This window comes from Schistocerca cancellata, chromosome 5 (assembly GCF_023864275.1).
Source record: "Schistocerca cancellata isolate TAMUIC-IGC-003103 chromosome 5, iqSchCanc2.1, whole genome shotgun sequence".
Classification (NCBI taxonomy): domain Eukaryota; kingdom Metazoa; phylum Arthropoda; class Insecta; order Orthoptera; family Acrididae; genus Schistocerca; species Schistocerca cancellata.
The window spans coordinates 486501107-486514625 of NC_064630.1; the positions used below are offsets into that span (position 1 = coordinate 486501107).

The following is a 13519-nucleotide window of genomic DNA, read 5'->3' on the forward strand; positions in this document are numbered from 1 at the left end:
ATTTATTTATTTCTGTTTATCTTATTGATATTGCTTAAGTTCCTTATTTATTCTGTAATTACATTGATAATTGTCTCTTCTTTTAATTGGTTTGTTTATCACTCTCCATGTTTCATACCTCCTGATGTAGCCTTGTCTAGTACTAATTTTATTTTATTTTGTTAGTTTTGTTTATTAATAGAAACTGTTATGTAGGCATGCTATTCTTATTTTGTGTTAAAGGTTTTCCTGTCTACTCTATTGTTACTATTTAATGCTCAATTTTTACTTTTTCATTGCATTACCACCAGACTGTCAAAGATGTCACTTACTGTATGTTTCTACTTTAGTCTAGACGTGTTACTTCTCTTGCAATGTTGTTTGTAAACATTGTAACTTCTTTGGTGATAATACTCAGTAAATGTCTGAAGATGGCCTTGTAAGCCGAAAACCGTTTAACAACAAAAGTGCCGTCCGCGGTGGTCTAGCGGTTCTAGGCGCTCAGTCCGGAACCGCGCGACTGCTACGGTCGCAGGTTCGAATCCTGCCTCGGGCATGGATGTGTGTGATGTCCTTAGGTTAGTTAGGTTTAAGTATTTCTAAGTTCTAGGGGACTGATGACCACAGATGTTAAGTCCCATAGTGCTCAGAGCCATTTTTTTGAACCAACAACAAAAGTAATATTGTAGAACAAAAGCAAACTGGTGCTTTTCATTTATTATAATGTTGTTTTTCCAAGAACCGACGGGAGATTCTGTTAACATGGAAACCTAAATCTGGATTGCCTGATGCAGGTTTGAACCGTCGTTCTCCCGAATTCGAATCCAATGTGCTAACCACTGCGCTACCCCTTTCTGTCTACCACTTAACTGTAACGCTGTATTGTAATTGAATTTAATGAGACTGGGCTGACTACATACTTGAAGCAGTTTATACTGACCTCTCAACTAAATTTATAACGGAAGTTGGTGTTATTCTGAATAGCACTGGGTACGTTTCATATTAGTAATGAAGATCGTGATTTTACCCGCCAGTAGGGGCGGATTTGGTCCTATAGTTAACGTTACGCTTGGCTTGACGATGTGTAGTTGAGTTTTATGACACTTGTGCGGAAACGGAATGTGCAGATATTTCTGAGGAGTCTAAGGCACTTCAGGTGGTTTCTTGCTTTCACATTTGTTAGCATCGCCAACTGACAACTAAACATATTCAAATCTAACCTAGACCTGGAGCTAAGCTACTCATCAGTCTGTTACGACAACCATGTTCTTCACTTTCACCGTTGTTGACTTCGCAAAACTGCAGTCAATCACCTTCCGACGTTATTTAGACCTGGGGCAAAGCTACGTATCCACCTGCCGTCACAAGCGGGACTCCTAAGTGTGCCGTATGCTACTGGCTTTCCTGAGCGAAATGCTGCAGAAATGTCTCTGCACATACGTGTCACTCCACACAGGTCTTCAAACGACGTGTGTTTAGAGAATCGTGAATTGCATCATGATTCACATATCACACCGAATAGCAACTGATTAGATGGATTGGTTCACAGGTCCAGTGAAGGTTGACATCACGTCCTATAAAACATTGCGGTGTGGAGGTCACCCTCCGAGTTAATGACCGCTCTGGTTTTTAAATGAAGTTATTAAAATAGAAGTCCAACATCTGGGAGGAAACAGCAACAATAACAGCGCGACAAAGTTGTTTGTAACTGGTCGTCAACCGGTTTGCCGACAGTGTGTAACGAGTACTTCACATTTACTGCCGCAGTATCTAGTAGTAGCTCTTCGGGAAAGACGCGAGCCCCTGAATATTTTAAAGGTGATAGCCATAACATATTTCGGCATCAAAGCACTTTACTCGCAGCTGACACACCATTACCCAAAATGGAATCTTAGATGCCGACGGCGTCAATAGCGGTGAGCGGGTTGCCGAATATGGCAAAGGGGTTGGCGAGGGTGTGGGTAGAGGAAGGCAGAGGGGGGGGGGGGGGGGGAAGCTGGGAACCTGCGCGGCGATACATCACTGACAAGCGACTCAAGTGCCGCCGCAAACCGGATCGCGGCTCGGAAATAGCTTACCGGCTGGCGGGTCGTGCCCCTGGGGAAGAGAACAGCGGCCCATACGGCGCCCGCCAACCGGTTCTCCCCGTTTACCCTCTCCATATGGCTATCCGGAAGTCACGTCCTTAGCGTCACGTTCGCGTGTGCCTAAAAGTGGTATTACACGACGTTCCGGCACGAGCGCAAAGGCTAACACACGCATTATCCACCCGTGAAAATAGACAGCGGTTCTAATCGCCCGTGAATCTGCGCATGCGCCCTCGACGGCAGTAGTACGGGCATGCGCAGAGGAGGATATTGCGAGTGTGCTTTCTGGTAGTTCTTGTTTATGGTTTATTGTTAAAGTTCTGTAGGTTAAATACTGTCTTTCGCAACTGTAATGAAAGTCTTATTTCGACCAAACGCGTTACGCTTTATTCTAGAACATCTTCAGTGGTCACTGTAACAATTTTTTTTTCTCTTACAATTTGGTTCGCTACACTGTGAACAGTTACACTATAACTACTTCTATAAACAGTGTTAACTCTTATCATTGTTGTTTACATCATTCTTCCCGTTCTTCTATATGGACGTGTTAGATTTTGGCCCACAGCACTATCACTGCACTAAATACATTCACGTTTCTGTGCTGTGAAGAACTACTGTGAGGTCGATCACTTCAGCAGTTGGGTCCCATTGGAACTTACCACAAATTTCCAAAAATTCCAAGAACTACCGGCATTTCTTGGGTCTTGTTTTGCTATTGCTGGATGCGTTTGTCACTTCTTTGTTTCTGTAGTGGTGGGAGCGTCTGCTATCGCTGTGGTTGTTTTTGTAGTTTTTCTGTGTGTGTGTGTGTGTGTGTGTGTGTGTGTGTGTGGCCGGCCGTTGTGGTCGAGCGGTTCTAGGCGGTTCAGTCCGAAACCGCGCTGCTGCTACGGTCGCAGGTTCGAATCCTACCTCGGGCATGGATGTGTGTGATGTCCTTAGGTTAGTTAGGTTTAAGTAATTCTAAGTCTAGGGGACTGATGACCTCAGATGTTAGTCCCATAGTGCTCAGAGCCATTTGAACCATTTTGTGTGTGTGTGTGTGTGTGTGTGTGTGTGTGTGTGTGTGTGTGTGTGTCAGAAGAGAGAGAGAGAGAGAGAGAGAGAGAGAGAGAGAGAGAGAGTAGGCCCACAAAAATATAAACTCTTTTCTTTTTTGTTAGATGTGGGTGATTCTCTTTGTTTCGTGTGTGTGTGTGTGTGTGTGTGTGTATGTGGTAGAGCTAACATTTCCTGTGTTAATTATTGCTTTACTGTGGTATTGTGGTGGATGATCTACTGCGGGGATATGTCCTAGTTTGTGGTAGTATTTTGTGAAAACTAGGGGCATTGTTCTTTCTCTACAATATGTTTCATTAATTTCAAAGACGTCTGCTTGCTAATGTTTCGCTCTTCATTTGTAGGTGTTCGTATTGGGGTTTTTGGGCATATTTTAGTGAGTAAATTTTCATAAACGTTTTAATTAAACGCCGCGCGGAATTAGCCGAGCGGTCTCAGGCGCTGCAGTCGTGGACTCTGCGGCTCGTCCTGGCGGAGGTTCAAAAAAATGGTTCAAATGGCTCTGAGCGCTATGGGACTTATCATCGGAGGTCATCAGCCCCTAGAACTTAGAACTACTTAAACCTAACTAACCTAAGGACATCACACACATCCATGCCCGAGGTAGGATTCGAACCTGCGACCGTAGCGGTGGCGCGGTTTCCAGACTGAAGCGCCTAGAAGCGCTCGGCCACACCGGCCGGGGCGGAGGTTCGAGTCTTCCCTCAGACATGGGTGTATGTGTTTGTCCTTAGGATAATTTAGATTAAGTAGTGTGTAAACCTAGGGACTGATGACTTTAGCAGTTAAGTCCCATAAGATTTCATACACATTTGAACATTTGAACAAGTAATTAAACAAAAGCAAAATGTTTGGCCGGCAGACTTTCTTTTCTAAAATCTGTGTGTGGAAAACATTCTTTGTAGTGATTACTTTGTATTGTAGAAGTCGAATGGGTAAAACAAGTATTAAGCGTCCTAATCCAGGCGTATAGTGAGGATCCTCACGATCCTGTATATGACGGGCGGGTCTGGCCCACGACTGGTTTCGATCCGAGGCGCAGAAGGAAGTAGACGGAGAGCTAGCGTGATAATTGGCCCTCACACCTTCAAAGTTATTATCAATAACTCAGTATAACGACCATCTGAGGGCAAATATTGTCTTATTGTCAGTGCTAGGAGTAATGACGAACATGCTGAAACTTCCTGCCACATTAAAACTGTGTGCCGAACCGAGACTCGAACTCAGGGCCTTTGTCTTTCGCGGACAAGTACTGTACTATCTGAGTTGCCCAAGCACAACTTACGACCCATCCTCATAGCCTTAATTCCGCCAGTACCTCGTCTCCTATCTTCGAAACTTCACAAAATATTCCCAGTAATGCCACACATAATGAGAGTGAGTGCGATTGTTATCGGTTTAAGAATTCGACATTCCTGTTGTTCACGTTTTTTTCCGGTATGGCTTCTTTATAACGCAGCCGATATATGTTAACGTCAGGCGACTCAGACAAAGTTTTTAAAATGACAAAGAAATGATGGCTTCATTTATTTAATGTTAGAGAGACTACCTATGCCTCTGCGACCGGTCATGAAAAGCATTATTGGCAAATGTTTAAAAACTGCTGATTTATAGTGTTTTTGGATATTAACACAATAAATTGGAAACACTCAAATAACCGGCCTGTGACCGAAATTCGCAACCTTACTCCTCAGCGCTTTTCGAATGGGTCAGCTTATCCCATAACCGTATTTGTTTTTCTTTTCTTTCTTGTATTAATATCAGAAAATAATTCTTGTCTTCTGTGGACGTATAAGAACACTGAAACTGTTGAAACTGAGAGTGATGCACAGTGAATTAACTGCTACTACTTGCTTTATTTTTGCCTGATGACATTTCAAGATACCTGGCATCCCATCTTCAGACGTTTACATTTATTTACGTATTTTGAATATCGTTTCTTTACTAAAGGCGTTGGAAAATTTTGCCATGGAAAGTTTGAAGACAAGAAGACAGTTACCGCAAAACGTCGTAATTAAATCAATCAGTCAATCAATCAATTAATCTCTTTATTCATCCGTTAACAATATACATTGTATGAATGTAGTCAAATACAATATAGTTTTTTATCTTTAATTTGTTTCAAAAACATGGATAATAAATACAAATATTTTATATTAGTATATATAAATAATATTAATTTTCCATATTCAGATATTCTTCAGTGCTATAAAAACTATGTGTTAGTAAAAATTTTTTAAGATCTACCTTCAATTTATGAAATTCTTTAATTTTATTTATTGTAGAAGGAAATGCACTAAAAAGTATTTTGGGCTGGTAGTTTACACTTTTTTGGTAGAGTGCTCCTTTGTGGGTGTCTGTGTGAAAATCATCCCTGTTCCTTGTTTCATGGTTATGAACCTGATTATTTAATGTTGAAAATTCCTGGAGAGTTTTCAGAAAGCATTCACATTCATCGATGTATAAGCTAGGAAGAGTCATTATTTTAAATTCTTTAAATATTTCCCTTCATGACACTCTGCAGGGAACCCCTTTCATTATTCTAATTGCCCTTTTTTTTGAAGTTTGAAAGCTTGTTTTAAATTCTTTAAATATTTCCCTACATGACACTCTGCAGGGAACCCCTTTCATTATTCTAATTGCCCTTTTTTTGAAGTTTGAAAGCTTGTTTTGCCGTACCTATATTTTCCCAGAAGATCACACCATATCTAAGCAAACTGTTCTTGTAAGCATAATAGGCACAAAGTAATGATTCAGTGTTGTAACATTCGTGAAGCATTCTTAGCACATAGCAGCATTTACTTAATTTTTTACTCAAAACTTCTAGATGCTTTTCCCACCTCAAGTGCTCATCCACCCATATACCGAGGAATTTTGTGTACGGAGCTTGTGCAATAACATAGTTCCCTAACTCAGCTTTTACTCTTCTTCTAGCTTTACTTTTAATATTACTAAAATTCATCAATACCGTTTTATCCTTGTTTATGATCAAAGCATTATCACTAAACCATTTTCCTGTCTCATTTATTGACCTAGAGACACTCTGCTGTAGATCATCCTCAGTATATCCTTTTATAAAAATGCTAGTATCATCAGCGAACATCACCGCTTCTGCAACTGTCAGATGGTTTGGCAAATCGTTTATGTACACCAAGAACAACAGATGGCCTAACGCGGAACCCTGGGGCACTACATAGCTAGTTTTTTTTGAAATCTGAAAGATACTCTTTGCCTTCATGAAAAAGAAACAAATTTCACGACGCGCAAATAAATGTAAACAGCTGAAGAAGAGGTGAACGTAAAATGAATGTACTTACAAAAACGCGTGTTTCGAGGTGTAATTTGCTGGCGTGGCATATCGAGAAAAGGGTGCTATTCATAACGTAATGCTACAACATACGCTAATGTCGCGGACGCTATAGTTTTGACTTTATCCGCTAGGTACGCTCCTGTCGCGTCAAGTGGCGACGCTGCCCTCTAGCTCATGTAAATATGTGAATCACACCTGCGGGTCACCAAAGGTTGCCCATGCCTGCCTACTTTATATCGTAATGAGTACCTCGCCAGTCGTTTTTTTTTTTTCTGAGCAAATATGCATATAACCTTATATTTGTAACTTTCGATTTGCATACATAGCGCCTTGATTGACGAATGTTCGCATTTGATTGCGTCTTTTTCTTTATTTAACCAAGCCGGGAAGGAGAACCTGGCAGTAGTCATCGAGAGAACCCGATCAAATGAATAAACGAAAGGTTTAATTCCTAGTTCCGACTAGGAACTAGGAATTACCTCCTACCTTACTGTGACACTTCAGTGAATTCCTTCATGTGTCATCGACGGCAGATCGTCAAAACAAGTCACATCCTTCTCACGAAGTTCAGAAATTCATGTGGATCTTCGAGTCTCAATTCCTCCATTAATAAGGAATCAATACGTCCCGGGCTTCGTCCATTGTTCCCAGCCAGGGTCGAATCAAACACTGTCTCGCTTTTCGTCGTCTTACTCTAAGGATTATAGATAATGTCAGACCAATGACTCCAAATGCGTCCTCTACTTGCATAAATGTATGTTTTGATAAAAACATGCTTGTGCAACGAAGTGTCATATAAAACGAACAGTACAATAATCACATAATCCAATTACATGTTCGTAAGAGAATGGCAAGCATTTAATAAATAAGAACTGTGACCTCTCAGAATTTTTTAATTCGAAAGAACGACTTTACAAGGAATCAGGGATTGGCCTTTGAGTTTCGAGTGTTATTGCCGTCCAGTACTCATGCGTGGGTTCGCGCCATTTGTACATCGCGTAATGTTGGCCTGAATCGCCTTCCAGTGACATAGTAACCCTTAAGACATAGTAATAATATTCTTCTTTTGCTTTTCTTCCTAATAGGTGTTTCGGAGGATTATTCCACAATCATCAGCTTGATGCTTGTGCGACTTTTCTGTGGATAACTTTTCGCTGTCCTGCAGTAGTCACGGACTCTTTTTCCCGCATCTAGGGTTTACTCACATACACTTCCTGTAACTAAATTTTTTTCCTTTTATTCTTTGGGGCACGTTATGCTCTCTCATAACATGATTATTATGAATATCAGCCAGCTGCACTGCTCTTTAAATTCTTTTTATTTTATAAATCACTCACGATGAGCCCATTTCATCATATTGCCATCATCAGGTCCTCTTACATGTAATATCTTTGCTGCTATGTCCTGTCCGTTTTTAGAAATTCTAAACTGAAAACGTTATAATAAATCCACTTGATAATGGAGATAGAGCCGTCGAAAAAGCGTAGTTGGGGAACGATAAATGTTGTTGGTTAGGCAGTAATTTGTATTTTCATGTTGTTATTCATAACGGTCACGGCCAGTCTGCATGTAGGTTTAACCAGAGACCCACCTCGGCTTCACACGGGAAGCACTATTCTGTTTACGTCCTGACGACTTGTCTAGCGGTAATTGTGTGTGCTGGACACTGCTTAGAGTTAGTTAGGTAACTAAATATTGTTGGATTCCCTTTTTAATTAGTTACTTTTATCTGTGTGCGGCTTAAGCCCAACACGCTCAGTGAGCTTCGTGAACCCAGGTGGTAAATGACTGCCTGATGTAGTAACACGATATTACCGTGTTGTTACTTCTCATTAACGTGACAGAAAAATGTCAGGAGCATTAACCAATGTTAAGATTTACCATATGCGTTGCTGAATAGTTCTTCATTAACTCACCTGATGAAATTTACTTCGTAAGTGTATGCGTCTACTAACAACAATATTTTTATGTCGCTACGCTCTTGTTATTACTATTTCACACAACCCACCCTTATCATTCTCTACCTAACGAAATTAAAAAAAAATATATACGTATAAGTAAATAAAAAACTTAATCCATTCGGCCTGAAAATTACACATCTGATGTCTAATTCATTAACCGGTTACGTAGTTTTGAATGAATGAATCTGGTTTAGCTATAATATTTGGAGTGTTCTTACCGCAGACTATCTTTATTACGAGCAACTAACTTCAATGAATTAATGAACAGTTTGCATTTAAAGCTTCAGAGCTGGATATTAAAATTTTACTCTTTCTTTTCTTTGTTTTAGGTAAGATTTTACTTGCTGCACAGTTTCTTTTCTTCAATAGTTTTTATTCAATGGAGGATCGAAATCGTAATAACGTAAAACTACACATATTACTTACACGCTACCCGCACTAATATGAAATAAACAACGCGTTCTGTCTCTGATATGCTGTTTTTTCCTTTGTTGTACTTCATTGCCTCATCTGGGGCAGGCTGGCAGCAGCCGAAAGACATTAATTATACAACAGAAGACATTTAAAATTACAAAGTAGACGATATGGCGGACATAAATATGAAAATGGGGGAACATAATGAATGAGAACAGACAAAAAGGGGCGACTGTAAAATGGAGATAAAAACCTTAAAAACATATTGAGCACAAAAACGTCACGCTGGGACAATTAAAAGAACACAAGGCGAAGTATGGCTGGAGCATAAAAGTAGCAATGGACGGCGTAGCACATAACTATCACTGACAGTAACACTATGTACAAGTCCAGTACACAATTAAAATCTCAGCTCTGTACGCACGGGAGAACAACACCAAACACAACACTGACGTAGCACGGTGAAGACGATGACCAAACACATGATCTGCCAGGGGCTAGGAGATGAGGGAGGAAGGAAGAAGGGAGGGAGAGGTGGAGAGGGATTGATATGCTTTACCACAGAACTCCTTTATAAGACTGACTCTCTCTTGTTCAAACCATACTTTCTACTATATAAAAAGAACAACACCTTGTCCCTCTTTATAGTAATGTATGAAGGGGGACAGAAAAGTAACCAGAATCGTAATGCTGCACATCGTGTACTTGTAGTAGCAGGTTGCGCCGCCAGAGGGTTGTGGTAGGAGCTCTGCCACGCGGCGTCACCCAACAGTGAATAGTGTGGTTTCTTTGGCAGTTCTTTGAGTGTGCGTACAGTGCAGACGTGACACGAGGAAATGGCTAGTTCTTACGAACAACGTGGGTAGTGAAGTTTTGTTTCTTGCTCGGCAAGAACGCAGCAGAACTGTTGCGATGATTCAGACAGCCTACAAAGACGATGCTATTAGTAAAACACAAGTGTACGAGTGGTTTTCTCGGTTTAAAAAGGGAGAAATGGTGGTTGAAGATCAGCCCCGTTCCGGTCGACCTTCAACTGCTCGAAGCGAAGACAACATCGACAAAATCCGTGATCTCATCAGTGAAGATCGACGGAGGACAATCGACCAACTCGAGAACTAGTCCGAGTTGTCCTGGAGCTCAATACAGCGCATCTTGACCATCGATTTGGGGATGCGAAGAGCGGCAGCAAAATTCGTGCCGAAGCTTCTTACCAGAGATCAAAGGGATCGTCACGTTCAAGCCTGTCTCGAAATGAAGGACGCATTCAAAGATGATCCACATTTTTTCAACAAAATCATTACAGGTCATGATGCTATCGGTACCATCCAGAAAGTAAACAACAGTCATCACAATGGAAGTCACCTGGCTCACATCGACCAAAAAAAGCTCGACAGGTGAAATCGAATGTGAAAACGATGTTGATCTATTTTTTTGACATCAAAGGGATCGTACGTTCTGAATTTGTCCGTCAAAACCAGACAGTAAACCAACAATTCTATTTGGAGGTTATGAAACGGCTTCGCAGAAGTTTATCGCGAAAACGTCCGGCTTTATGGGATTATGGCGTGTGGTTCCTGCATCACGACAACGCTCCCGCGCACACGGCTCTCAGCGTTCGCCAGTTTTTGGCCTCAACGAAGACGACTACCTCGACCCACGCGCCCTATTCGCCGGATTTAGCACCCTCGGACTTCTTCCTATTTCCGAGGATGAAAAAAGACTTGAGGGGGAAGCGTTTTGCGGATGTGGAAGACGTAAAACGCAATGTCATGGAAGTGCTGGCAGGTATCAAAGAGGACGAATTTAAAAGGTTCTTCGAACACTGGAATGAACGTTTGGACAAGTGTATTAATGCTAATGGAGAGTACTTCGAAGGAGATTAAGGTTGTATTTTAAAACAATAAAGTATATGCTTTCTAGAAAGAAATTCCGTTTATTTTTGGCCTCCCCCTCGTATTTCGTGATGACGTAAAGAAAATTCTTCGTAATTTGTGGACAGTTATCTTCTGGGTTTATGTAGGGCGTTGCATGGACAGCATTCGGCTTCAACGGCTAATCTCCGAGGCATGATGTCGGTGGTTTCTCGTATTAACGACCAGATTCCGTCACCACTGAAGACAGCCAAGTTTTGGCCAAAAACCAGTCATAGAAATGTGCATTGTGACATTTCATACACTTTTATTGGTAAAACTTGAATGACGCTAACGAGTTGGATGGTTAAGTAGAGCGTTTGGCCGCAGGTCGCACGCACAGCCGCGACTTCCGGCTGTTCCGCGAAGGCGAGCCGGCCAGCGCCGGCCTGCAGGTGTTCGCCGAGACGGGCCGCTGGGACGTCGTGCCCGCGGGCGGCGGCGTGCTGGACGCCTTCGACGCGCCGGCCGTGGCCAGCGGCCAGGGCGACACCTCAGCCTCCTGCTTCGTCGACGGCAACCACACTCTGGTGAGTCCCGGCAGCTTTCTGATACAGTACTACGTCTCCAATGAGCCAGCAGTTGTGGCTGAGCGGTTCTAGGTGCTTCAGTCTGGAACCGCGCTGTCTCTATGGTCGCAAGTTCGAAATCTGCCTCGGGCATGGATGTGGGTGTTGTACTTAGGTTTAAGTAGCTCTAAGTCTAGGGTACTGATGACCTCAGATGTTAAGTCCCATAGTGCTCAGAGCCATTTTGTCTTCATTGTGAGTGCACACTGAAGCGTTCCTTTCCTTCGTGCTTTGGAGCAACTGCAGCGTTGTGCAAATTCCCCCTTAACGGAGGCCCACTCTTTGAAATATGCGGTGCGGAAGACAAATTGCGCCACGTACTGCTCCACAGGTTTCCCGGTAACTTGTAAGTTCGCGTACCATCAGGAAGGAAATTTTGTTGTGTTTGCAGAAGAGCCAACACCTCGTTACTAGAGGAGGCCGAAATGCAGGCGTTTTAGCTCACGCAGGCTGGCGTGAGGATGGAAGAACTATACTGACGTGAGGTCTGGAACATGACAAGGAATTAGAATTCAGAAAGCGGACGTAATTAGTTTGATACTTAATTTTAATCCATTAATGATGAACGTCGCTCTTGACGGTACATGATTCACAATATTATCTGTTCAGAATACATTCTTGAAGTAATTATAGTAACTGAATATGGTGCCTTGCTAGGTCGTAGCAAATGACGTAGCTGAAGGCTATGCTAAACTGTCGTCTCTGCAAATGAGGGCGTATGTAGACAGTGAACCATCGCCAGCAAAGTCGGCTGTACAACTGGGGCGAGTGCTAGGGAGTCTCTCTAGACTAGACCTGCCGTGTGGCGGCGCTCGGTCTGCAATCACTGATAGTGGCGACACGCGGGTCCGACGTATACTAACGGACCGCGGCCGGTTTAAAGGCTACCACCTAGCAAATGTGGTGTCTGACGGTAACACCACAAATTTCATATGTGTAGTCTAAGGATTTAAGTTTTTCTCTGAAACCCCATTACACACCAGCGGAAGACGTTGTCCAAACCCTTGAAGTGCCGCCCCGAAAACTGATCTTAGTGACAGTAGAGAAGGTACGGCAAGAATCCGAGTCGTGTAGCATGCAAAGCCTCTGCAGCAGAATGCATCACCTGAAGAAAGCATAATCCTATGTGGACCGAGGAACACAATATATTGTAATTTTGCGGGTGGACGAAGGAATAAAGGACACTAAAATGTATGAAGCCAAAGTCAGCGAGTTGCTCCAATATACACTCATCTTCAGAAAAAAAACAGGACACCTTTAGCAACTAGAGATAGGCCGTTCATATTCACAGGACATATAAATCAATATGTTCTGCAGAAGTGATAAACATTTCAAACATGTCGGCCCGCGGGTTCAACGTCAGCATCGATATTGGGGCGCAGTACCACCACCCACCGGTAAAATTTGGCTGTGGCTCTCGTTGTCACTATTGAGCCATGTGCGCCTCGCGTTCTTGCCGTTTGTTCTTTGGCAATTTTTCACATCGACTGTTATCTTGTTTCTTCCTTGCTTACTGGCGTAACAAAGTTACTGGCTTGCTTCCTCGAGTGGCAGCAGCAGCGCTTATCTGTCGTACTATCTTTGGTGTGACAGCTAGTATATCCCGGGTGGTGGTGGTGTGTGTGCTAGTCAGTCGGTTAGGATGAAGCAGTGAGGAACTCTCCGTGGCGCTAGGCCAGGCTGGGACCACTGGCGGCGTGCACGTGCTGTCGGATCATGAGGCGCTAGCTGCGAGAACGACAAAGTTCGTTGCCCACCGAACCTGGACGCTGAAGTTGACTGATCAGTTAACCTGTTATGAAGCCTCAACTATTGTGACATCTCTTCGTTCATTTGCAGGTTGTTGCTCTCTGGGCCGTTCGGGCTAGCAGCAATGTATGAAGTGATGAAGTGTTGGGGTCGGTGAAATCTTGCAGCCATCTTCCTATATTATGATTAATTGTTAAATTGACTGTTATTTACCAGTGAAGAGCACCAGCGGTATTTTCTGCCCTGTGGCCGTTAACATCCAAGATACCTGCCCAGGTCGTTAGCGTTGTTTTCCGGCAGTGTGCCTTTCCTCGTTGTGTTGATGCTGTCCGGTGCAGCGTGTAGTTCGACAGCCTTTTAAGTGGTTTGGTTCATATTTGCTTAGAGTGGTTGTTGTTCCCTTGGCTGTTTTTTTTAAACACCAATTTCTGAAGACGTAGTGCTGTTCGTATCCTCGTCCTTGGCCGATATTTTGCATTGT

General features: G+C 42.8%; 1 protein-coding gene across 1 annotated transcript in view; it reads left to right on the forward strand.

Moving 5' to 3' along the window:
- The window catches only part of LOC126188614 (spondin-2-like), a 245522-nt gene that overhangs the window by 175177 nt on the left and 56826 nt on the right, over positions 1 to 13519 (forward strand). The window contains exon 3 of the mRNA XM_049930216.1: positions 11051 to 11250. Coding sequence (XP_049786173.1) covers positions 11051 to 11250 — 200 coding nt within the window. The remainder of the gene's footprint in view (positions 1 to 11050; positions 11251 to 13519) is intronic.